At 38.9% G+C, this 27,042-nt stretch overlaps 1 protein-coding gene across 19 annotated transcripts in view; it reads left to right on the plus strand.

The window, feature by feature from the left end:
* Window positions 1-27,042, plus strand: part of TENM3 (teneurin transmembrane protein 3) — a 949,896-nt gene that overhangs the window by 725,042 nt on the left and 197,812 nt on the right. For 14 of the 19 annotated variants that reach the window (XM_075258516.1, XM_075258530.1, XM_075258522.1 and 11 more), the window contains one exon: window positions 6,078-6,176. The exons of the other annotated variants lie outside the window; for them this stretch is intronic. In XM_075258516.1, coding sequence (XP_075114617.1) covers window positions 6,078-6,176 — 99 coding nt within the window. The remainder of the gene's footprint in view (window positions 1-6,077; window positions 6,177-27,042) is intronic. 19 annotated transcript variants of the gene reach the window in all.

The following is a 27,042-nucleotide window of genomic DNA, read 5'->3' on the forward strand; positions in this document are numbered from 1 at the left end:
GCCTGCTGCTTTAACTTCAGATATATGCTCATTTTTACATTTTTGGTGGAAATCCTCTTAAATATTTAATCCCATGGTGAAGAAGGAAGAAACAATTTGTGTCTAGTTTATTATAAAAGTAATCCTTCATTGTCCCCTTTGCTAAGGCTCCTTTGATTCGGTATATATGCCACAGTAGCCTGGTAAGCATCTTTTTCTCACTGGTGGTTTAGTAATCTGTACTTTATACTGGTGTATATACATAGGAATCAATCTGAGGAGGCAAAGCTGACGGTGGAGGAGCCACTGATGAAGCAGAAGTGTCAGAGTTACACTGTAGTCACAGACCACAGCTCTACCCTAATAGAACTGAGCTAAAAAAGCAAAAATTGGGGAAAATATATAGCATTTACCTGGGTTTACCCATGAATATAACCATATTTATAACATATAATATAATAATATACAATATAACCACATTTACTTTTGTACACATATAAAAAGTAACATTTCAATAGTGAATCACGACATCCAGGTATCCTCATGTGCGTATAAATCTCCCAATCCAAAAAGAGCGTTATTTATCCCATACAGTAAAAGGCATTGAAAAAAAATACTGCAGTGCGCAAATTAAAGCATTGTCATCGTAATGACCCAAGAGACAAAGTCGCCATGTAATTTTTAATGCGGAGTGAACGCCGTAAAAACAATATGCAAAACATTATGATAGAGTTGTGGTTTTTTTTAACATGGACCCCCAAAAAAATGTTAATAAAAGCTAATTGAAACATTTTATGTACCTCAAAATGGATGAATTTACAAATCGTCATGTAAAGAATAAGCCCTCACTTAGCTATGTCGACAGGAAAATTAAAAAAGTTATGAACTTTGGAGGTCGGAGGAGTAAAATATTTTTTAAAAAGTCGCTGAGCATTAACATACAAACTACCCTGCATTCTTAAAAGGGCTCTATCATTGGGAAAAGTCATTTTTAACTAAGCACATACATGCATAGTCTTTAGAAAGGCTATTCCACACCTACCTTTAGTATGGTTTCACACACTACTTCAGTGGTTTTTGAATGAGCCCATTTTTATTCATATGCTAATGAGCTTCCAGTCAGCACAGGATGTTCCCAGCAGCCTCATCTCTGCTATTATCTCCTATGTGTGTGTGCAAACAGGAAGCAGGAAGTCATCTTCAGTAGCAGCAGCCTGTGCTGTACACATACATAGGAAAGAATAGCAGAGTGTGCACGATGAGACTTCCAGGGTGCACTGAGAGCCTAATTAGCATATGAATAAAAATGAGCTCATTCAAAAACCAGTGAGGAGATTTACATACAAAAGGTAGGTGTGGCATAGACTATCTAAAGCCTATGCAAGGATGTAATTAGTTAAAAATGACTTTTCCCAATGATAGAGCTCCTTTAAAGAGTTAAACATGGTTATGTTCCCTTTAAGCATGACCTATATGTACTAATTCACCGATTGTTTTGCCCTGACTATTGCTTTAAGCCATTTGCTTGCAGTATAATAGTAGGACACCGCTCTGCCTGGAGTATGCAGCCCACATATAATTGTAAGATGCAGGTATAAATTATCTTACACATTGTATACCTGTATTAACTTGGTATATATGTTATTGTGTTAGCCATTTGTTCTTTGCAATAATAATACAACTTCTCAGGAGAGCTTTTCATGTATAAAATATCAGAAAGCTGTAAACGTGGCTGACTCATAATGACATGTAGCCTTTATATATGATGCATAGACCCAGAATCATGTTAATTTATCGCACACAAGAAGGCTTGGATAATCCTGTACAAAGCACTGGTAAAATCCTACATTTACACTTAAACATTAATGAAACGCTTTGAATGTGTTACGGGAATTCATACTATAATTTATGCTTTATTTGCTTTTGAACTATTTAATAAAATATTAACTGTATGGTTACCAAAGTTTACACTTAATGATTTATAAGGGATTGGGGACCAGGCATCATTTGATTTTCTCACTTAAAATACAAGCAGCGAAACCTGCTTTCGATTTGGCGAGGTCTTTATGTCAACAGATCACTACTTTCTCTCTACGCCCAACTTCTGCGGAAAGCTTTGAGATTATTTTATTTGATGGTAAATATTTAAAATTCTTCTTCTTTGACCCTTCACATAGGAGCCCTTCTAAAGTAAAATTTAAGGACCATAGTTATACTGCGTAAAATATGTGATATCAACAGTGTAAGATGTAATGGTAGAGCAGTTTCTATGTGAATTTTGTGATCTTCATCCTCGGGATGACTATTGTTTTACTGTGTGTAGGGGGAGGGTTTTTTTTTCTTTTAATTTTTCAAGATATAAGTAAACTGTTTTAATATTATGCAGCTTTTGGTATTTTCATTACCATTCAGTACTCTTTAGAATTGAAAGCAAATTAAACAGTGTGCATTGTATATGTCATGGTATTTGGTCTAATGCTGTTGAAATTAGCTGTAAAACACAAACTTCATTGGGATTTCTAATTAAAAATATGTTTTATTTTAACACGCAAGCATTGAATATTCCATTGCTTGAGCCACTTGTCCATTTATTCTACTTTAAAGTATGATGTCAGATGGGAGCATTCTGCAGACTGCTTAAAGGGTTTGGCCTAGTTTTTTTTTTCATATGTAGGAAACACTTAAAAATAACAAAGCAAGCTATACTTACCCATTCCTGCCCATTGTGCTCAGTCCAGAGATAAATTTATATGGCAGCGGCTCACCGAGGTAGCCAGCCATTGGTCTCAGTAGTCTCTTACTGGATACCACTGCAGTGGTGATCTATGTATACAGACTCCCCCTGCGGTAGCTATGTTACTACAACCTGGTGGTGAGGACCCGAGGGCAAACAGTAGTTACACAATACACCTACTTCACATTGACAGCCACCCATTGCATATTGATAAACAGAATATTTTAAGGTGATTTTTTTCAGTTGGAAAGAGTCCCATTGTGAACCTTTCACATATCTACAGTAGCAGACCTCACTATCTTCACACTTGTCACATTTGCAGGACCTTTCAACAACTTTACCCATTCCAAATCTTTGCGTCCTTCAATAGGTACAGCTCTATTGATTCCAGCGCAGGTAGAATGTTTTCTCTTGCCCACCACCTTCCCCCAATTTTCTTGTTAGTTTCAGTATCCAATATGTTAAATAAGGCTCTGTACTGTCAAGTGGGTGATTCCTGACTATTTGCTCCAACCCAGGACCACCCACCACGGGCTGCTGAGAATTGCTATGAGCTGGAGAAAAAAATTCAAATCTGCCAAAATCAGTGGAGTGTAACCTATTGAAAGATGCAAGGAGTTGGAATCGGCGCAGATGGTGAAAAGCCATCTTTGGCTGAGGCCCTATGTTGCAGAAACACAGCTTTTTTTATGCAGATTTTGCTGCATTTTTTCGCTAGCAATATGTCATCATTTTTAGTTAGCCATTAAAAAAGGTATCAACTACTGAAGGCTCCTCAAAAAAACATTTTTATATTTCATATCCACTGGCTAACACAGTACAAAGATATTTTCCCTCAATGACAGACATTAATATTTTGTTATAAAATCTCACCCAGCTCACCCTACTTGACCTATATCCACTCGGATACGTTATATGTCATCAAGGGCTGTCCCTAGTCATTATGCAATAACATCAATGTAAATTGTGTGTAATAAGATTATTAAGATAATACGATATGACATATATCTAGTATGGCAAACTGATTCCATAACTGATCCACAATGATACGTTTTTTGGTATTCCAAGTATACTGACTCGTACGAGAGTAGGAACCGTTTAAATATTGCATGAAAAGCGAAGCATACAAGTTTTAAAGGCCTGCTTAGAAAATCCCCCAAACAAGCAATGTTCTTTGAAAAACATTACAGCAAGGATATCGTATGCAATGCACAAGTTTTTGTTTTAATGTTAAACCCATACTCATGTCTTATTCTTATGAAGTAGTTCATGAAAAGAGGATTCTGCGCCAAAGATATGTGCAAAATATGAAAAACATCAGATTTTATTGAACATGCACTCATAATTTCTCTTTGATCTTTTTTCCCTATCGAATTTTGTATGATTGTCAAAATTATGGATCTGCATCAGTACCCTTTTCAGTACACATGTACCAGTGCTCTTCCTGCACTTTGCTTCCTCTTTTCTCCGGATATTTTTCCAAAGAAAAACCCTTTGAAGTGTAAAGTTTAATTTAAAAAAAAAAAAAAGAAAAAAAAAATAGATAAACTTTGGATATTACCAATGTTGTCTGGTAAACTGAGTGGACATAATGATATTTTTTTCATCGTAATAGTACATTTAGATTTAAAGCAGGGCAGAAGAAGCTGAACAGATTGGTATATAACAACGGTAGGCAACCTTCGGCTCTCCAGCTGTTGTAAAACTACAACTCCCAGCATGCATACTTGCTCTGCTGTTCTTGGAACTCCCATGGAAGTGAATGGAGCATGCTGGGAGTTGTAGTTTTGTAGTTGTAGTATTATTAAGATAAGTAACTTTTAACTGTATAAGTGACACGATATAGTGAATATTTTCTAAGTTTAGCACAAAATAAAAATCCATTGAAAGAGTTGAATAAACAGCATTTGTTGATTCTGAGATAAGAAAGCAACAGAGCAATATGATATCAGATTAAGTCAGTTTAAACTTTGCGGCATTTGCCTATACAGATCTGTCCCTCTTTACCTTTCCCTTTGGCTGGAATTGTTCAGATGACCAGCATTTCAAAACAATGTGGTTTTTCAATATTTCTTCACATGATGTCTAACCTATATTTGTCTGTGTGTAGCCATATAGTGGTTATGTTGTGAACTGCAGCCTCTTAAAGGCATTGCTAGCATGTCACATTACTGTGTAAAGGTGGACACATCTATATATGCGATGTATATTTATGTGATAGAGCTAGATGCAATTACATTTTTACTCATTTGCTTTGAAACAATAGACAACTACAAAACAGTATACAGTATATCTGGCTGTCTATGATATCCAAACCTAGAAGTAGGTTTTCAGTAGTTGTATGTGATAATGTACCTCCCAACTACCAGTGGTAAATGAAGGTTTTATGTATTTCCATTGTTTAACAGAAGACAGACTGAATTATGGGAAGGTAACAAGGTGTAAAGAAATCTATATTTTCCATTATACCAAAACGTGTTCCATCGCCATATAGAGAAGTAACTTGGTATGAGGTGCAGCCTTATTCTCCACCATTGTGCAAAAATATTACATGAAATATACTGTATGGACGTTTCAGGACAATTTTGTTTAGAGAGCCTTCATAGAGTTCACGGTGACAATGTTAATGATAGTTTTACTCCACTTACGTTCCTCGGTGACCATGTTTAACAAGGTGGAGTTATTGTACCTTTTGAAAAGGATGCATTTATCTAAAATGACTGAGCCAGACATATTATCTCTTTCAATGATAGGCACTTTACGAAAAAAATTACCCCAAATTGTTAAATTGCATTGTATGGTCATTGGGGTTATTATAGACCTTCCTCAACACCCGCTCCGAGCGCTTTCCAAATTGTAATGAGATATTTTAAAATGCTTACTTGGCAGTAATAGCAACAGCTACTCAACATGGAGAGCGAAGACGTAAGAGATGAATAATTTTCACTACTAAGTGACTATTTAATAGAATGTCTATTAAAGGCGCCCTGTCAGCATAAGAACCAATTGTGGCGCCCACTGTGTTTGACTTCATAATTATATTATTCTGAAGAGATTGTTGTTGGCATATATTATTTCCAAAGCTGGATTAAAACTAAATAGAACTTGCAGGTAATTAGGAATCACAATGATATTTGGATTTCATTTTTTTTGCTCTGAAACTTTAGCTTTTTTGATGGAAAAAAATGGCATATCATTTTTATATTTCATTTTGTACTTTTCCATCAGTTAGGGATCCCATTTCTTATTCCTCTTCGTATAATCACAGCCAATGAGGAACATATTGTATCCTAATTTATAATTATTATTTTTGTATCTTTTTTTTCTTTAACATATTTTAATGTTAACAATGTTTTTCTTATAGAAAAATAGCAAATCACCCAGTTCTTGAAAATGGGCATGACAACCTCATAGAGATGGCTGTGTTTCCACCACCTTGCCATGATGGCGACTATGGGGATGGGTATGTGTCTCTATATGTTTTTTGCAGCTACACTTATGCATATTTTCCAATGCCAGCCCTCATAGCTGGATATATTATTTCTAACAGCCAAAGCAGTATTTTGTGCCATTGACACCCTAACCCATTGTCTCTCCATGGTTCCAAATTGTTCCATGATCACATATTTTTAACAATTGCATTTTTTTATCCACTTCCAAAAGGCTATTTTGAGATATTTTTATGTTTTTTAACCAATATGTCTGTGATTTTGTTAAAAAAAAAGTGATCATAATGAACCAAGAAAGTTTAAAACCTATACATAGGGGTGTAAGAAGTAACCATGTCACTCCAAGCCAAACGTTTTAGTGTGATCCCACTTTACCATGACCACCTTAAGCAGCAAGTCTAAAACTTGAACATACTTTACACATAAGGATAAGGTACATAGTGGTTTTACAGTACAGATAATGCACACCGTGATGTCACAGTATCAGGATAATGCACACAGTGATGTCACAGTACCAGGATAATGCACACAGTGATGACATAGTACAGGAATAATGCACACAGTGATGTCACAGTACCAGGATAATGCACACAATGATATCACAGTACCAGGATAATAAACACAGTGATGTCACAGTACCAGGATAATGCACACAATGATATCACAGTACCAGGATAATGCACACAGTGATGTCACAGTACCAGGATAATGCACACAGTGATGTCACAGTACAGGGATAATACACACAGTGATGTCACAGTACCAGGATAATGCACACAGTGATGACATAGTACAGGAATAATGCACACAGTGATGTCACAGTACCAGGATAATGCACACAATGATATCACAGTACCAGGATAATGCACACAGTGATGTCACAGTACCAGGATAATACACAGTGATGTCACAATAACAGGATAATACACACAGTGATGTCACAGTACAGGGATAATACACACAGTGATGTCACAGTACCAGGATAATGCACACAGTGATGTCACAGTACCAGGATAATGCACACAGTGATGTCACAGTACAGGGATAATACACACAGTGATGTCACAGTACCAGGATAATGCACACAGTGATGTCACAGTACAGGATAATACACACAGTGATGTCACAGTACAGGGATAATGCACACAGTGATGTCACAGTACCAGGATAATACACTCAGTGATGTCACAGTACCAGGATAATGCACACAGTGATGTCACAGTACTGGGATAATACACACAGTGATGACAAAGTACAGGAATAATGTACACAGTGGAATCATACCAAAGACAGGGATAATGTTCATAGTGGTGTCACAGTACTTGCATAATAAATACAAGGGTGTTGCAATACAGGGATAATTCTTACCGTGATGTCACAATACAGGGATGATGAGCACAATGATGTCACTGTGTACGGATAATAAACACATTGATGTCACAGTAGAGTGATAAAATACACAGTGATATCACAGCACAGACATGACATTTTAGTATGATATTAATAAACAGGGGTGATGCACACACTAAAAGATCACTAGTATATGATGAAGTAATTATAATGATGTCACATGCAGATATTATCGTGTCCCAGTAAAGCAATGGAGGTCCATCCAGTTTTCCACATCCCCTTCCATCATCTATAGTTATCTTTAATTGCACCTTGGGTCTCAGTGGACCCCTTAGTTATTGGACTCCATAGCACCTGCTATGTCTGCTATCCTGGTAGGTACGTCCCTGCCTATACACAAAATACATTTGCTATTTGTATACCTTTGTATACATTTATCATTTGTTTTCACTGAAATATTTGACATCTCATACATATAGATTCAGCTGCGACCATGTTGTTAAACTGATGGTCGCAGACTTCATTTACACACATGAGCAATGCCTTCTTAGGTATGGGAATAAGGGAGCAGGTTCTCACTCTGTAGCTCTCAACATTTGCTCTGGGAAAAAATGGCCATCGGTCTACATAGCACATCAGGGACCTTAGCAGGGACTTTTGATGCTCGCCTATGGTAAATCACTATCGAACTATAAAAATGTTATCACAAGAAAAAGTAGAAACATAAATATGCAGTGTACGGTCTGTTAGGGCATGTTAACAAGGGAAGTATTTGCGGTGGATTTTCTGCCTCGGAATTGTGAAGATCTACAGAATTTTACAGTAGGAATAATTTTGTACCAAAGATTTAGTAAAATGTCCAAAGATTTGTTAAAATGTCATTGGATTTACTCCTACTGTAAATGCTGTGGATCTTCACAATTCTGAAGAAGAAAATCCACCACATGTATGTCCCTTGTTAACCTGGTGATACAAATCTGTGCAGAATCTGCAGTGGAAAGTGACCTCCAGTAAGGATTTTACGTTTTCACTAGAGATGAGCGAGTACTATTCGAAACTCCCGTTTCAAATAGCATGCACTCATAGGAATGAATGGACAAAGCTGGCACACAGGGGGATAAGTGGACGGACGCCGACAAAGTCTGCGTGCCAGCCGCTTCCATTCATTCCTATGGGTGCGTGCTATTCGAAATGGCCGTTTCGAATAGTACTCGCTCATCTCTAGTTTTCACCTATAGATCATTCTTCCCAATGCATAGGTTGAAACGTGTAGCAAATCTGCAGAAACTACACAATGAAGTCCACAGCAAGAAATTCAAAATTTGCTGATTTCTTTTTTTTTTTTTTTTTTTGTCCTTGTGAATTTTCAGCAGATATGCAACAGATTTGGCAGTGTGTCCGTCCTGCGTAGATATACCCTAATCGTTTTGAAAGACATATATCTTTAATCGTAGCGTTTTTGATAAAGTGTAACAATATATACTGAAGTATTACAGTATATACCCTCTCTCCGCTATGCAGTTTCCTAATATAAATTTGTTATCTGTATCCATAGTTGTAAAGATCACTTTTTGTAGTCATTGAATAATGAGTTATGACTGCGTGGTAGCTGCAAATACATTACATACTTAAAGGGGTTTTCCACTTTCAGACCAATATTGAGAGAAAGATGTTATGGTTTGTATAATAAAAAGTTGTACAATTTTCCTATATACTGTCTGTATAAATTCCTCACAGTTTTCTAGATCTTCTTGTTGTCATTCATTCTGTTACCTCTTGTGGATAAAACTCTGACCATGATCATGTGATCTACGGTCCATGGTCATGTGATTTACGGTCCATGGTCATGTGATGAGTACACAAGTGCTGCTCATTATGCTGGTAATCAGCTGTGCACCTGTGTGCTCATCACATGACCATGGACCGTAAATCACATGACCATGGTCAGAGTTTTATCCACTAGCAGTAACAGAATGAATGACAGCAAGCCGAAATCTAAAAAACTGTGAGGAATTGATACAGAAAGTACAGTATATTGGAAAATTGTATATCCTTTTATTGTACAATCAATAACATTTGTTTCTCAATATTGATCTGAAAGTGGCCAACCCCTTTAACTTATATATTGTGTAATATATATAATATACAGTTATATAATATAGATAGATATTGCCACTTCAGCTCAGGAGACCCTACATGAACTTTTCATCATTCCGGGCATGGATTAGTAGATTGCTCACGAATGTTCAATTTGATTTTTCTCTATTATTTATAAATTGTGATACCTGCTTGTCTGATGCCAGTATTATTATTAAAAATGAAGACATTTATATGGCAGGCATAAATCACATATAGAGGGTTGCCGGCCATTTGGAAAGCAGCATGAAACATTGCAGCGAATCTTCAGTAAAGTAGTGTAAAAACAAAACAAATGAAATATAAATGGCTGTAAAAAAAATCTCTTGACAGGAGAGAGAAAATGTGTTTATTAAAGTAGATTATCACAGATTGAACCTTATAGTAGGAAAGTAATAAGAATCTGAGCCAGAGCGTATGGCGGAGCCGCAAGAAATGTAATCAGGACGCCTGTGTGTTGCGCTGTAATACAGCCCTGCTTCCCGCTACAACTATTGACTTCTGATTGTCGGCCTATTATTTTTCATACACAGGAATCTTATTAACTATGGAAATATGCAGATTGGAGTTTATTATAGTTGTTTACAGCACAGAGCTGCGGTCTCGAAATAGCTTTCGCCGAGCTTTGCATTTGTTGAAATGACTGTCAGGTGATATTAATTCAGGTAACATAGCAATGAAATTTATCTTGTTTGTAAGCTTTTCATTTTCAAAATTACGCTGCCAGGGATCACCTCCCGGTGTGAAAGTTGTCCAAAGATAATAGCGCATCAGTTTGAGAACATAATAGATTTGAGAATACAAACCCACGAACAGCGTGACAGTGCTGTTTCTTTGCCTCCAGAACATACTGTGTCACAGCCAGAAGCATTACATATTTGTTTGGCTTTATTCTGTGTCACTTGTACTTTATCTACATGTAAATTTTGTATGTTAGAGCATTTGTTAAGTGTCACGTGGCTGTGATGCCGCTTTGAGGTTTCAAAAAGGAGAAGTTTTACCTTGTACTTTTATGATACTATTTACAGTATTCTGCAGGAAGCATGTATGACATACCGTACTACATTACAATATGAGAAGATGTCTACATGGATCATTTGATTTTCTAATGTAAATCCCAGGTTTTATCTCAAGGATATAAAGCAAGTTTCAAAGCTGAGCAAGATTTCCCCTGTCCACTGGAAAGGGCATATAGTAACTTCTGACTGCTGAGACCCCAACTCATCAGGAGAATGGGATCTCCTCCTGACCAGTGGGAATTTCCTTACTAGTGGAGAGTTCAGGGGTTGCACTTCCATTGATCTACAAGCTATCCCCTATTATCAAATGTAAAAGCAAATTGAATCTCTAGGACAAGGTTCTCCAATCTGCCATGGAGTCATAGATGAAATTAAAGGATATATTAGTACTGGCCTTTGCTGTGCCTTATCTGATAACCTTGCACATACATATAAAACTAAATTTAAAGTCCTATTTGAAACTTTGTTAGACTTTGTGCACATCTCCGTTAGATTCCTGTCTTCCTGTTCCATCACAGCAACTGGAAATCCCAACAGGGATTGATTCTGTTGAGTAACCATTATGTTGTCCATAACTTTGCCAGTCAAAACAAGACAAGTTAAACTTAAAACACTCAGGAAGATTTTTTACTCTCATTTTTGAGCTGCAGGCTAAACCCACCCACCGCTTACTGACTGTTTCCTTCAAATGTACAGCATTGAACTTCTTATGCTGAATCAGATAGACTGAAGGGGATTGTAGGGTTATAGGTTGGACTTGATGGACTGACGTCTTCATCCAACCTTCTCTACTATGTAACTATGTTACTACTGCATATGGACAAGTAAGTGCCACACCCCAATAATCAGGGCGTCTATCACTAATTATTTTATGCTACCCTATCTGACAGAGTATTAGTTGAGCAAATTCGGTATCAAAATAAATTTAAAAAAAGACTAGAGATAATATATAAATGATCTGTTCATTGCTTGCTCAGGGCTCGTTCACATCTGCACCCGTTGGTATGAACCCAGCGTAAGGCTGCACTAGTGGTTCTCCCCTTCCCAAATGTGACCCTAAAAATTGTTACCTTTCTCTATTGTAGCTTCAGGTATAAAGCACATCTCTAATTTAGTTGAGCGGTGCTTATACATGTTCATTTTTGAGATCTTCAATATTCCCCAGTTCTAGTCTTCACTTGCTTCTTTTAAAATCCACCAGATGCTCAAAGGGACATTATCCAAATTACTAAAACTACTTTAGTACATGACATGTCAAACCTGAAAGAATTGTTTGTTTTCTCTGACTCATCGTATCATTCATGTTATATTGATGCTATTAATAATAGTAACCTTGTTTGCAAAGCTTGTAGAGATATCATGTTTTGACAAGTGGTTAATCCATTCGACTGAATGTCGCTACTAGTGAAAACCACAGAGTATTGTGATGTTATGACATGATGGTAAGGGCCATGAATGTAAAGTGTGTGTCTATAAAGGGCAGGTTTATACAATGTTGCAGCAAGTTGCTTTAATACATTATGACAACTTCATGTGCACTTAAGAAGATGAGATATGTAGATACAAATCAGAATGCTACGAACAATAGTACTAGTTATACACTATTTATGGGGTCTAAATTGGCAAGGTATGGGAGATTGAACAGTATGGCTGTATTCCTCCATTTATATAGGGACATGTTTCTATTCCTCCTGTATATGGGGACATCAACTATACATCACCTATTCTCCATCCATGTACAATACATGGGACCCTTAATGATTCCTTTTATTTAAGCCCTCGCGGGCAGGGCCCTCTACCCCACTGTGCCAGTCAGTCATTGTTAGTATTATATCTACCTGTATATTCTGTGTATTGCATGTAACCCCCAAATGTAAAGCACCATGGAATTAATGGTGCTATATAAATAAACAATAATAAAATAATAATAAAATCCTACATTTTCCTTGAATTCTTGAAATTGCGTAAAGTAACACAAACCTTAAAAATGACAGCAAAGAGGAATTAAATGGGTTTTCCCATGAACTATAATTAAACTTGTATAGAATTAACAGCTGAATATTCCTGCACATATAAATAATTAATCATTTTCAAGGCAGAATATTCTAGGTTTTCTCTAATTAACTTTGTGGTGACAGCCTGTTGTGGTAATAGGTTGTCAAGGATATAACCATGAATGTAGGAACTTTCTGTGACTTGGCACTGGTCAGAGATCCCACCAGAATGTCCTTATTGACTTCTTATGTGTGTGGTGTCCCTGCACGATAACATGCCCACAATAAGAAAATCATGGCTGGGTTTCTGATAAGCCCAAGACCAGAGAATGTTTCTACATTTCTACATTTGTATCCACTTCCAACCTATCAAGGTGAAAGACAAATCCCACTAAGATAGTCGGAGATAATCTTTAAGATGCTGCAACATTTTTAATTACTTATATTTGCAAAAATGTTTAACTTTTCACGGCAAGACCCCTTTCATCTTGCCTCCATACAGAGAACACAAGGGTTATTATCCTGCTGATCTGTTCCATCACCCCTAACTGAAGGGATCAAGCTTAGTCAAGGTTATATGGTTTACAATGCAGACAGGGCACAGGGGGGAGGCTCCTGCTGCAGCCAGTTGTCTTACAGCTAGTCACAGACCAGTAAGGATAGAAACACATACAGATTATTTTATTTATTTCTCTGTAATATGAGACAGAATAGGATCAAAAGAAAAGTGGAGAAAGTGTTATATTTCTCTATTGCATTTTTGTTATGTTTAGCTTTCCTTTAATCTAATGCATAAATGTATACCTTTGGAAGTATACGTCTTTTTTCCAATGGGAAAGTCATGGTCGTTTTCACTGACAGGTATCGTCTTTGAGTTTACTGAGCATGATAAAGTTCTATTATGTAGATAGCTTTATTAAGAGGAAAAATATTTATCCAGCCTTTCTAGATATTGAAAAGCATATGTGCAGATGGCTAGGTAGGCATTTAGTTATTTCCTTGTTCAAACATGTTTCTGTGATTGTGATTGTACTGGCCCTATTTCTTTCTCTTCCCTGAACTCATACTATCCTTTCAATCTGTTCATTGTGGAAGGGACCTGCATCTCCGTGAATGAAATAATGAGAATCTGTACAGACGTGCGCGCTGGATAAAGTCAAGAGATGGAGTACTCTTTGCTGCTTGCTATTTAAAGAAGCCCTTGTATTTATCTCACAAGGTCCTTAGAAAAGAAAGCTGTTACCTGTCAATTGGCCTTAATATTAAATAAACAATCAGCAAGTGGAAAGAACAATAAGAACCATCATTTCAGGAAAAGCCTTGCAAACCTGTGAAGGGCGGATTCTGTTCAGAGCTTGGCGGTTCTGTATCTGTGTAACATTTATGAGCAGAAGCAGAACTGCTGAAATATCTCTTCTTCCTCCCCTTCTACTCAGTAATAAGCATTTATATGTTTTCCGCTGTGCTGAGGATGTAGTGGTTACACCCTTGTCATTAAATTGTTCCTCCTTCCAAGCCTTTACAAGGACCCAGATACAGGAAGACTCAATCTATTAGAACATGGCTGAGTGTAAAGCGGAAGAGAGGCTTTACCGTTATAAAATAAATGGGTTTTATAGTATAACCTTAAGTACAGGAAAAAAGGCACAATCTTATATGGTAGGAGCCCACAGTTAACCATTGTTCTGTTCAGGAACACTGCCATATCTAGTAACCGTGGCTGTAAAAAGGACATGAAACTGTTAAATGACAAGGATGACATTGACATTTGATATATGAAGCATGAAGGAGGACAACGTGATTCCTCCCCATATTATTAAAAGTGTTTTCCAATAAAACCAACTGCTCCTAATGAATCTGCATCTAAAAAGATAAACATACTTCTAATATGCTTTCATTAAAATATTACACCATTACATACCTATAAATGTTCCTAATGCAGAAATTGGCATGTCAATCACATTTTAGTACTGCTTAGGTTGTGCCTTTAACAGGACGAGAATGTGCAGTTTGGATTCCTGCTGCAAGTCCTTGAGAGTCCTTGCTCTTGTTGCGGACCATGCTAAGTTACATCCATAGACTTCTACAGCTCTGTTGCCTTTAGCAAGCAATAGGAAAGAGTAGAACATACAGTTACTGATGATTTCTGATGGAGCTCAGTGAATAGCTCTGAAAAAAAGCATTTTAGATGCCTACACAAGGCACTAGAAGTGTTTCATTGGTAGTAATTGGATTCTGTTATCACCACTCTCTCCTATCAATACACAGGTTACCCCCTCCCACCCCTGCCACCCACCCCAGAGGCAGAGCAAAGCCTCTTCATAGGTAGGTGTATGGATAGACGGATGCACTGGATGTCTCCTGTAAATTTATTTAGTTTGTGGTAAAATCCCTTTAATATCACTTAAAGACATATCTCATAAATATAAGTTAATCTTATAGAGATAAATTTGTAGACCAATGCAGGATATGTCTGCAAAATAGACACTGGTCCTACAGGTTCTTAAAAAATCTGACTGCTAACTTCCTATAGGACCACAGCTATACCAGGTATATTGTGTCTAGTTCTGAGCAGTATAATGTACATGCACAATTGTATTAGTCTTTTATAAGCTTACCGTTCAAGGTTGGCATGACCAGAATAATAGGCTTAGCAGATGATATGGGCCCAGTAGCTAGAGAACATCTCCTTCTGGCCTGCATATGGAGGAAGGTTTCCATGTTATCAGCTGTGTCCTTAGGTTAAGTGCCTGCTTAACATGACATACGATCACTTCTAGTCTTTTGTTGATGGAGATGTGATGGCTTGATCAGCTTTTGACATATTTCTTTTGTTGGAAATAAAGTACAGTCTTTGTTATTTTTTGCAGCAAATGCTTCAAAGGTTTTCTAAGCTTCTAAAAATCTCTAATCAAATAGAGGGAAATGCTGTTAAAGGGGATATTCAGAGAGTTTAGATTCATTTACCTTACCCAGTAGACTTTTGATCCCACATGATCAGAAGCAGCACTCTGACCCCTAGGTGCTCCGCCTTCCCCCCCAATCTCACACATAAATTGCCTAGGCTACTTGAGCTGGGTCACTATATCAACCCCAATAGCACAGGCAGTGTATGAGAATGTGGAAGGAGTGATAGGGTGGAGTGACCTATGTGTTGGATTGCTGCTTCCGATCATGTGACTTGGGGATCGGGACGATGCCAGATCCCCCGGGTCCATCATCAATAGTCTGTCAGATCAGGTAAGTGAATCAACATTCCCCAGACAATCTTTTAAATCTGTTGCTACTATATTGATGCCTCTCCAGTGGTCTCTACTGGTCTGGTTTCAGCTGTATATGGCACAAAACCTCTACGGCCTGTGGGTAGAGGGAAACTTTGATTCTGCAACTAAGTAAACAAAGAGCAGCAGGGATCAGCGGAGTAACAGGGCTGGAGTGGTGATTGGTTCTTTAGTTATTTTATGCATTCCTAATCTTACAGAGCAGGCACGAACTTAATGCCCATTTCCCCATGTCAAAAGAAGAATTACTTCCTCATTCCAGATTCAGCAATTGGTATAAAACCCATTGATCAACTTCTGATCTCCAAAAAATTAAAGCCCTAAGCCTGACATTTTTTATATATAGACAAAAGATGTCCCGGCCCATGTTGGTCTTAGATAATGAATCCACCATGACCACATCCTCTGGCTCAGAGTAACATGGCCTCATTGCTCTTCTAGTAAAGAATCCCCGTTTTTGATGCTGATCAAGTGTTCTTTCCTCCAGCCGTAGAGAATGTCTCTTTGTCACTGTCAAAGGCTTAGGAGTATAAAGGTTAGGGTCTTTATATATTTGCACATTGCCATTAGATCTCTCCATAGCTGTCTTTTTTCTAAGGCTAGTGATTTTCTGCCGCAGACACATGGATAGACGGTCACATCATCACTGCAACCAAGTAAACCAAGAACTGCAGGGACCATCGCTGGAGTGGTGATTGGTTCTTCGCTTATTTTATGCGGTCTCTTTCTTTGACCATATTTTTTATAATCTCGGAAAACCCTTTCATCTTGGAATGACAGAGAACAAAGAGGTGAAGTGTAACAACCCGGTCAAGGAATATTTATGAAAATCGTCCTACATCTCTCTCTGTAGACAACACTTCATTGCCAATAACAAGCAGATGAAACATTTTAGTGCATTTTCTATTTTCCGGAACATGATACAATGCGAACGGTTGCTGTGAGTAGTCCCTTTGTTTCGGCGGGATGGCTTTAGTCATGTTCCCATTCTCTCGCTCAACCTGGAAGATATAAATATGTTCCGCTTGTCATGATAAAGGATTAAGTGGGAAATAGAAGATGACCTTATTATTTACAGTTAAACCTGACTGAGATCTCCTGTCACTTGCCTGTCTCTCCAATCTATGTATATTAAGAAAGCTGGCCGGCTGATTGTGGAAGGAATAAGGAGAGCGGCTGCATACTAACATATCACAGGTAGCTGGTAAAGTAAATAAGGTCCCTCCAGAAGTGACAGGATTTGATACAGACAGGCATGGCTGTCATTTCGTCTTTCAGCTCAGCTTTCTAACATTTCCAGAATAAGCTCCTGTAGAAGTTTCAAGCTGTGCATCTCCATTCCTCTAATTGCTGACAATATATTTTTCATAAAGGATATAATATACATAAGCATGATCTGTCTGCATACGCTGTGCATTATCTAGCCATGCAGCATGTATGCCCATGTGCCCATTAGCCCACTGGCAATCTATACATGAAAACCTGCTAAATAAATTGTGAGGTGCCTGCTGTGCTGGCCGTCTGCGTCGTCCTCGGCTTCTTCTATGTGATTAATTAGCTACAAGATCACAAAACGCATGACAGTGGGAATTAGCTGCGCCTGTGTCTGTAGGCTACCATGCTAGCCCCTCACTTCAAAGGCCTTCTCAGCCTTTGTGACCAGCGATCACTAGTAAACAGGAGCCTGCATGGCGGTGGTGCAATGATATGTGGAATAATTTATTTCATCGCTTCTGCCAGTTCAGAATCTATCTTCCTCTTGTGTTCCTTGCATTATTACACGTACCTGAGAGGGACGTCTGCTACCAGTATATAGGAATAACGGTAAAAAGTTAAGTATTTCAAGATAGAAAATTCTATCTTTGAAACCAGTGATATGGATATCTAATAATATTTACCTGAGCCATTGTATGGCATAATCTAGGTAGGCAATGGATGACAATGGTAGATCTCCATGTGCTGTTGTTACTGAGCCATCCTCTAGTCCCATACAGTGATCTATAGCCCGTCTTATAGATGTGTTCTCACCCTTCAGAGCTGTGGTTTGGGGCTAAGTTATGATGCTACAACCCAGTCATAGCGGACCAGCATGATCATTTTACGTAACATGACAATAACATTGAAATAAGCAGGAGAGAACGCCAATATCATGAGGATTAAATTATGGGTTGGGATAGTAAAGGGGGCTGAAATAGTAAGGGTTAGTCCACACAGAGTTTTTTGGCAGCAGATTTTGACGCAGAATCCGACTTAAAATCTGCTGCCAAAACCAGCGCCCTTTGACTTCAATGGGAGACGCTCACTTTTTTTTTCTGCTAGTTAGTAGCAGAAAAAAGAAGCAAGATGACACTTCTCGCCGCAGATTCTGTGGCTGAATATGCCAAGGTGTCCCTCCCAATTAGGCCCATTTATTTAGGCCTAATCCGGAGCGGAACGCACTGCAGTGGCATCCTGTCGCGTCTAGCCGCACGGAATGTTCACACTAAGAATGCAAATTCTGCCATGTGAACATACCCTTAAGAGGGCAGAGGGTTTACTAAAGACAGCCTGAGCACCTGCTAGACACTTACAACCTAGTTAGCATACGTCATTGCCAGACTTCATTCTATGACATATCTTTTACACATCTGCTTCCTTCCACTACTCAGTGCTGTATGTGGGCTGAATGGAACTGAAAGGCTAATTAATAAAAATCAGTCAAATCTATTATGGGGGGGCACATTGGGGTCGTCCTTCAGCCCTTCTTGCCACTCAGATTCCTACCTTCATCTGTCGGTAGTGACCCGGGCACCGAGAGTTGATCCTCCCACTTCTATTTTACTTGATCTGCAAGAGCAGTGCTCCCACGGCAGAAGCCCCGGCCCCAGTGCACCAACTGCCTACAAGTAACATGCATAACAAAAGTATAATGCTTATCACTATAATGTGATCTGTAACTCTCTGGTGAAGGCTGAATATGCTTTGGGGAGACGGTAAACACCATTTTAGTCTACAGAACCTATATAACATACTGTCTACAATCTGATTTCCATAGAATCTGTGTAATACTAGAAATTGAGTCCTAACATACAGGTTATATTTGACCTATTTGTTTCCCCAGATTGGTTTTATTGAATGGGATCCCAATGAGTTTCTATCTTCATGGGTAAATAAATATTAGTCTTTGCTATGCCTTGTTCACATTACCATATTTCTAAGCAAGTATTTTTACCTTTCGGCAGTAACATTATTTTGTAGGAATTTATGCTCTTCATCTATTGTGTTTCCTTATAAATAAGAGATGGCTACACGTTCAATGCTAAGTCATCGCGGCCCGATGATTGGTCACCTATTATTAAAGGGCTAATAACTATGTAAATCCACCTGTCGCTTCCCTGTAATTATCGCAGGTGTTCAGGTGTCAGGCACAAGGCTCTAATACATTTCACAGGGTTTCTTCTCCATAGCCCTGTTCTCAACCTCTCTCGACAGACTTCATCAAAGCTGACACATCTGTAATAACATCAGTGGTAATTTGAACATCATCCTAGCTTAAGGGCTTCCAAACACATGGGACTTAAGTAGCCAAATGATGTGGGCTGAAAGCAGAGAAAATTTGTTGACGTGTTGTCAAACAAATTGACAAGATCTTAAGTATTATCCTTGAAAATGTGTGAATAGAGAGATAAATGTGATTCTTTTGGGTCATGGTTTAGCAAACTGTTAGAAAATGCATTTCCCTGTTTGAATAAACAAGTAGAGTCTATTATAGCGCTTCTTGAACTTGCGGCACTTGCACTCCTTATCAAAATAAGAAAGCTTTACCTAGACTATCAATTCCCTGTGAAAATACAGTTATGTTGGATACAAGACAAGTGCACGTTATAGTCTATAGATTGGAGTCACTAGAGACATTATAGGGCAGTGATGGCGAACCTACGGCACGGAATCCGGTACAGGATTCCCCGTTGATGAGCGATCACTGCCTTCAGTTGTATGTGCAAATGCACATACAGCTGAAAGCTGTCAGGGTAGGCCGCGGATCGCGCGACCGCGGCCTACACTGGCCGCAGAGTTTGACCTCTTCCCTGACGCGGGCGCGATGACGTCATCAGCGCCGCCAGTGACAAGAAGGTGGATGCCGGCGGCTCTTCAGGGGTGAGTATGAGAGTGGCTCACTGTGTATATGATGTTGGGGGGAGCGCTTATAATACTTGGTGGGGTGTATGATACTGGGGGGGAGTGTATAATACTGGGGGGGCTTATAATACTGGGTGGGGTGTATAATACTGGGGGGAGTGTATAATACTGAGGGGGCTTATAATACTGGGGGGAGTGTATAATACTGGGGGGGCTTATAATACTGGATGGGGTGTATAATACTGGGGGGAGTGTATAATACTGGGGGGAGTGTATAATACTGAGGGGGCTTATAATACTGGGGGAGTGTATAATACTGGGGGGCTTATAAAACTGGGGTGGCTTATAATACTGGGGGGTGTATTAAAGAGCATATAATACTGGGGGGGGGGCCTATTTATAAGCACACAATACTGTCTGTGGATGCCACTGTGGAGCATATAATCCTGTGGGGGGGGGACACCTACTGCGGAGCATATAACGTTGGGGGGCTACTGTGGTACTGTGGAGAATATAATATTGTGTGGTGGGCCCACTGCAGAGCATATAATACTGTCTGGGGTCCCCTCACTATTTATATCACACAGTATCTGTTTTATAGCAGACGTGATATTAGTACAGGATGTAAGAATATTACACGGTAACTATAAAACAGATCCTGTGCGATGTAAATAGTGAAAATTAATTGTTCAAAGTACCAAATGCCGAGACCTTTACATTTCAGTACAACGTTGTTTGTATTATTGAAAGCTCTGTAAAGCCCCACATGACTGTAATTTTTGGTCAGTAACTGTCCACAATTGTGGATCCGCATAGTATTAAGTCTATATTGTCGTGTTGGCACTCCGCGAAAATTTTGTGGGTTTTGGGTTGCAGTTTGGGCACTCGGTCTCTAAAAGGTTCGCCATCACTGTTATAGGGCAATGGGCTCCACTCTCTGGTTCTCCAACTGGAGGTTTTAGTTTTGCAACAACCAGAGGGCCACAGTGACCTTAGGTCTCAAAACCAGGACCAATTCAAACTACACATTCAATGTAGATGAAATGAAAAAGATCCGCGCTTACCAACCGTAGTCTTGCCAATATATCTTTATTAAAACCTTCCACACACACTTTTAGTTACTTAGGTAAGGAGTTCACCCATAATCATTTGTTCATCAGACATTGAAGTGTCCATAAACATTAGACTAAAGTTGTCAGAACACAGTAGTTTCAATGTGACCGGCTGGCCATTGGCTACCATTCATTTTAGGGAAGAACATATTAGATATGTTGAATTTCAACATGCCCGATTGTATGTTTGCAAGGGAGATAAGATGCAACCAGAGGTGTCTGACATCATTTGCCTCTTCAATTGTGAACAAATGTATGCTAAGCCAAACCAAATGTGAGTGTATCGGAAATTCAGGAGGATTAGAAGTAAGATAAACTGAGTGTTCATGTTTACATGGAGGTCAAGAGGATTAGCCGCTGGCTGAACAGCTATTAAACATATATAGTTACATAGTAGATGAGGTTGGATGAAGACATCAGTCCATCAAGCCCAACCTATAACCCTACAATCCCCTACAGTGTTGATCCAGGGGAAGACAAAAAAAAAAAAAACATGAAGCTCATGCCAATTGCTACATTTCTACATTTAGTAGAATGCGATTAGCCCTGGTGGATAAGACTCTCGCCAGTATTGCTAGTGAGTGGGTCTCAAGAATGCGATTATCCCTGGTAGATAAGACTCTCCCCAATATTGCTAGTGAGTGGGTCTCAAGAATGCGATTATCCCTTGTAGATAAGACTCTCGCCAGTATTGCTAGTGAGTGGATCTCAAGAATGCGATTATCCCTGGTAGATAAGACTCTCGCCAATATTGCTAGTGAGTGGGTCTCAGCCAGAGGAGACTTTGGTAACCTATCACAGTCGATGAGCCAGATCTCCAGTGATGTCACCCATTGCTCCCATCACACTCCATTGACAGTAATGCTGTGGCAGGAGGAAATCCGCTTGTGAAAAGGAGGCAGATAAAATGTCTCCACTTTAATGCATCCATTAAAATACTTCCAGTCTGGAATTAGCTCTGCCACGATGCATTACAGTAGGCACCAGTTTTAGTTTGTTGAGCTGACCCCGGATTTATCTCACTTCATCTTTGTAATCAACAGTACTTAGCCAATTGTCAACCAATAATTTTCTCCTTATCTTTGTGTTAGGGCTGGTGTCATTTCTACAGCTTTCTTCAGTAGTGTTTTCTGACTGCAATGTGCAGTAACCTATTACATGTAACAGAAATGCTGTTTTCTTGTCAGACTTTCTCTGTGAATGTAATGTGTCTTTGTTCAGTCTGAATACTGTACTTTTCAGCTAAGGAAAATACACACTAAGTGACTGGATTAGGATGTTCTATAGAATATTTGTATGCCTTAAAGGATTATCCAATACACTGATACTGAATTCTATTTCCTCTTCTTGAGAATTGACCTCATATGGACATTCTACAGCCAAGCCCCATTAATTTGAATGAGACTGATGTACAGTATGGCCATGTGACCAATGCATTGATGTCACCCACTGAGAGGAGGAAGAGGAGCTTCAGTATCATAGTCTTGGAAAACCCTCTTAAATGAACTGATGGGTATATAACAATAGAACCTGCTACTAGTTGTATGGTGCTCTCGAACTCTCTACACCATTGTCCTGATATATAACGTTAATCTGTTCCTGCCACCTCCTAGGGTTGTGTGGCCATTATGTGACTCGGTGCCATCCATAGTAACACACTGCATTGCATAAAGGAGCACAAAGGCAGAGGAGATAGCGGAGTAATGTAATAGTCTCATGGTTTTCCCTGTAATGGACAGAGCACCAGTCACAACTGGCGGAATGGGATGGGGCAATATCAAATATAAATAATGCAAGACCAAGAAGTTATTAGTACCACGTAGTAAGTGGCAGGTGCTATTCATATACGCCAACCAGTTTAATGGTCATTGAAAGAGGCCCCTTTAAATCTATGCTTGTTATATAGCAATATTGACATTATTCTTGTGGGACCCCTATTGAGGCTCTATAAATCATGCCATCTTTATTATGTCAAGAAAGGTTAACAAGTGGTTGTGAAAAGCGGGAACTTAATACTTCCGAGAACCAGAGATTTTTGGCTATATCATCTTGCAATGCTGGTTGGCTGACAGGCCCGGCCTTCACGTGTCCATTCTGCAGCTCTGTCTCATTCATTTTAATGGGAGGAAGATGTGGCATTGCCATGTGATCAACGGACATGATATCGCTTTCTGAGAATAAAAAAATCATCCATGGTTTCAAATACAACACTTTCCAAGGCATAGAGCCTCCTCCTACAGTTATCCAAGCACAGTATACAGGTCATGGATTCTTGTGCGGGGCAGCACGGCGGCTCAGTGGTTAGCACTGTTAACTTGCATTTTTGGGGCTCAGTGGTTAGCGCTGTTACCTTTCAGTGTTCGAGTTCTAGATTTGAGTCTGACCAAAGAGCATCTGCAAGGAGTTTGGATGCTCTCCCCATGTTTGTGTGAGTTTCTTCTAAATACTCTGGTTTCCAACCACACTCCAAAGACATACTGATAAGGAATTTAGTGTGTGAGCCCTGTATGGGACAATGTCTGTGAAGCGCTTTGGAATATGTTGGCGCTATACAAGTAAGAGACATCAATAAATATAGTGAGAACTATAGTATTAGCTTTAAAGCAGGGTATCTGGAAGATGTCCATGAAGTGACCCTGTCTTAGCACACTGGCACCTAGAATATTTTTTACTGGGAAGAAACTAAAAGATTCTTTCACAGACTTATGGTTCCATCTATAACAGTGTTGTATTTCTATGTAGATGTCAGGAGCACAGGTGCATATATCACAATGTGGACAAATCCTATTCCTCTCTACATAATGATGTCTGTAGACACAGGGAGACATGACAGGACTGAGAGCTTGTGCGGCTGCAGTCTCCAGCTCTGTCCATGGTGCTGAACATACCAGGCTGCATTGTCACAGAGGAGCAGACGAGACTCCATTGATTTATTTCATGTTTTTACATAGATTAAAAGCACATTACTGTGTCACCATTTCTGCACTGGTGACTCATTCTTCAGGAAGTATATAGATACATAAAAAGAGAACAGAATCCAACACTCAGCACAGATTGCTGCTTTCATATAGAAAAAAGTGCTTCTTTAGCAAACGATAAGCTTTACAAATAGCTTAGTTGTGCCACCCTAATGCATCAGGCACCCTTGTAAAGGTCGACGCTGAAAAGTGGCAATGTGTGCATTTTTTCTGTCCTCAGTAGAAGCGCACATTGGAGTTTACATTTATGCAATGAATTGGAACAGGATAAGTTTTATTCAACACTGTAACCTATAAGACGCAGACAGCTGTTGCCTTAGACTGGTTTGTTAGGGAGGTAAAATGATAGGCAATGTTCATAATAGGGTACAACTGTATACAGGTCAAATAGAAATTCCCTAATGTATTGTTATCAAGTGAACGGTTTGCTGTATTCAAATCCATTATGGCGGACTGCTTTGAGCTATAAACCTTACAGGGTAATGGTAGTGCTGGTGTATGGGTATTATCAAGATTATTATGTTTGTTAGGTCTGTAAAGGTTAACATGCATTGTATAAACCAGTGCTTGAAAAACATATGAATAATTGCCGAACGCTTTCACCATTGCATTTTCCTTGTAAGCATTACTGTATTCAGTCTGTATTTGAAAAGCAATTGTTTGCAAATGTGATCTGTCAGCAAGATGACCATGGCACTCTCTATACCTGGAATAGTTCCATCAGTGCCGGCTAGGTAGTTCTCAGAGACTATGCCTACATATCAGCAATTCATGAGCACAGTTACTGACCATGACGACAGCAACCAGATCATCATGTACATTGATAAAAATAGCCTGCATTTATTAATGTAAATTGTTCTTTTGTGTTATTATGTGTGTCCTCAATATCCTTGCATGTAGGAAAGTGGGATATTCTAACCATCTAATGTATAGCGTTAGCAGCATTGAGTATAGCCTTCATTTGCTAGGCTTCAGTCAGGACAATTACCAAGCAATTATCTGCGGAGGGTCAACATCCTCAATGCATGGTCAGGTCTCTACTTTGGTCTTCCAATGACCCCAAGAGACTATGATTTGAGGATACTAAGCATAATCATAGCAATAATCATAGCAAAAGCAAAAAAGATATCATGAAACATTGGCGCAGATGTGTAATAATGTGGAGCGCCTTTGGCACAACCGCAACTTCTACTCTTTGCCTCGCTTGCCTCTTTTTGCAAACATGGGTACAGTATATTGACATGAATCATTGTGGGATAGGGCTGTTGTGTTTGACAACAAGCATGTTGACTGTTTTCAATAGCAACCATCAGAATTGTAAATGCAGACACAAACTATAATACAGCTTATAGCTAAGGATCAGTACAAGATAGCAGCAACCTGTAGTCACAAAGTTACTGAACTAGTGGTAGGTATGTGTAGTAATTACTATACCCCTGCATATGTATACATAAGCCACAGTTCAGATGTCAACCCCTTAATTTAATATTATTTCCCAAATAAAAAGTCTAGTTCAGTATTTTAGTGAATTATTATTAAACAACTTATATTTTGGATATTGAGCATGGTTATTAATGGAGAACAGAAAAAGAAGGTCACCAGTGAAACATCTCAGGGGTGGAACTTGTGACCCTCTGTATTTTATATGTTAATTAGAGATTTCACAAATGATTTGTTCTGGATGCTGCACCCTGACGCAGATGAGATGAACATCTGTAACCCTGTTGATGTCCCAGGTAGGAGATGAGCAAAATGATTAATGCTTTAGGTAAATTAGAGAAATGGGCAGGAATATGGTGACTAACAATGTTGCCAATAATTGCAAAATAATGCATCTGGGACAAAAAATGTATTCAAAGGATGAATAGATGATTAATGGCACTTTGTTGCCATCAGCCACAGAGACCCCCGGAATCATTATTTCAGATTATTAGAGGTAGGCAAGCAGTGTAACTGAGCATTTGTGAAGCCAGCGGGGTGTTAGGTCATATTGCGGAAGAATCTGTACAAGAAGCAGGAAAAAAAAGATGTAGAGAGATTACTTTGCAGTTCCTATCTAACGGTAATGAGAGTATAAACTGTGACATTGTACTGTTCTGTAGCCTATAATGTACTGTAACAGTGCACAGAGGGGATCAATATTCAGATCTCTGTAATAATGCTACTGTATTTGTAAATTTGTATGTATATATAACAGAATTCATGATGAATGTATGAATCAGAAATTCCTGAGTTATATAGCTACTCAGCATGTTACTTGAAAAGCAATATGGCTCCTAACACTCTTGTTTTTTTTTGTAAGACTGTCCAGTCAATTGAAATTTGAGCTGGTTGGGTCTTATGGTGCATTCACATGGAGGAAAATGGTGAGGGATTTGGTGTGGAATTTCAGTACTGAAAAAAAAAACATGAAAAGGAACCCATTGAAGTCAATGGGAGGCTATTTTTTCAGCGCTGAAATTCCACACCAAATTCCACTACATTTTCCTTCGTGTGAATGGACCCTTAAATGGAAAAGTTGTCTAGGAATTGGAGCAACCCATGTAGTGGCTGGGGAGGATTAAAGTAAAAAAATAAAGCGTACTGATATGTCTTTGATGTTCCGATATCCACCACCAGTGTCCATTAGGTTTTGTATCAGTGGGTGCAATGAGGCTGGAAGTCCTCAGCCTCACTTGGCCTGCTGAAACCAAATGGCAGCCTCATTGGTTAATGGAGATGGATTTATAACATCACACTCATGTCACTGGGTCCTTACCAAACTTTGGTTGTACTAACAGATTATTATGTGTTTAGGGCCCTTACACCTATTTCCTGGTAGCAGATGTCTGGCTAGAAAAGGGTCTCTAGGACACAAGAGGTGTCTCTTGGTGGTTTTCCCCATTTAGATA

This window comes from Leptodactylus fuscus, chromosome 1 (genome assembly GCF_031893055.1).
Source record: "Leptodactylus fuscus isolate aLepFus1 chromosome 1, aLepFus1.hap2, whole genome shotgun sequence".
NCBI classification, from domain to species: domain Eukaryota; kingdom Metazoa; phylum Chordata; class Amphibia; order Anura; family Leptodactylidae; genus Leptodactylus; species Leptodactylus fuscus.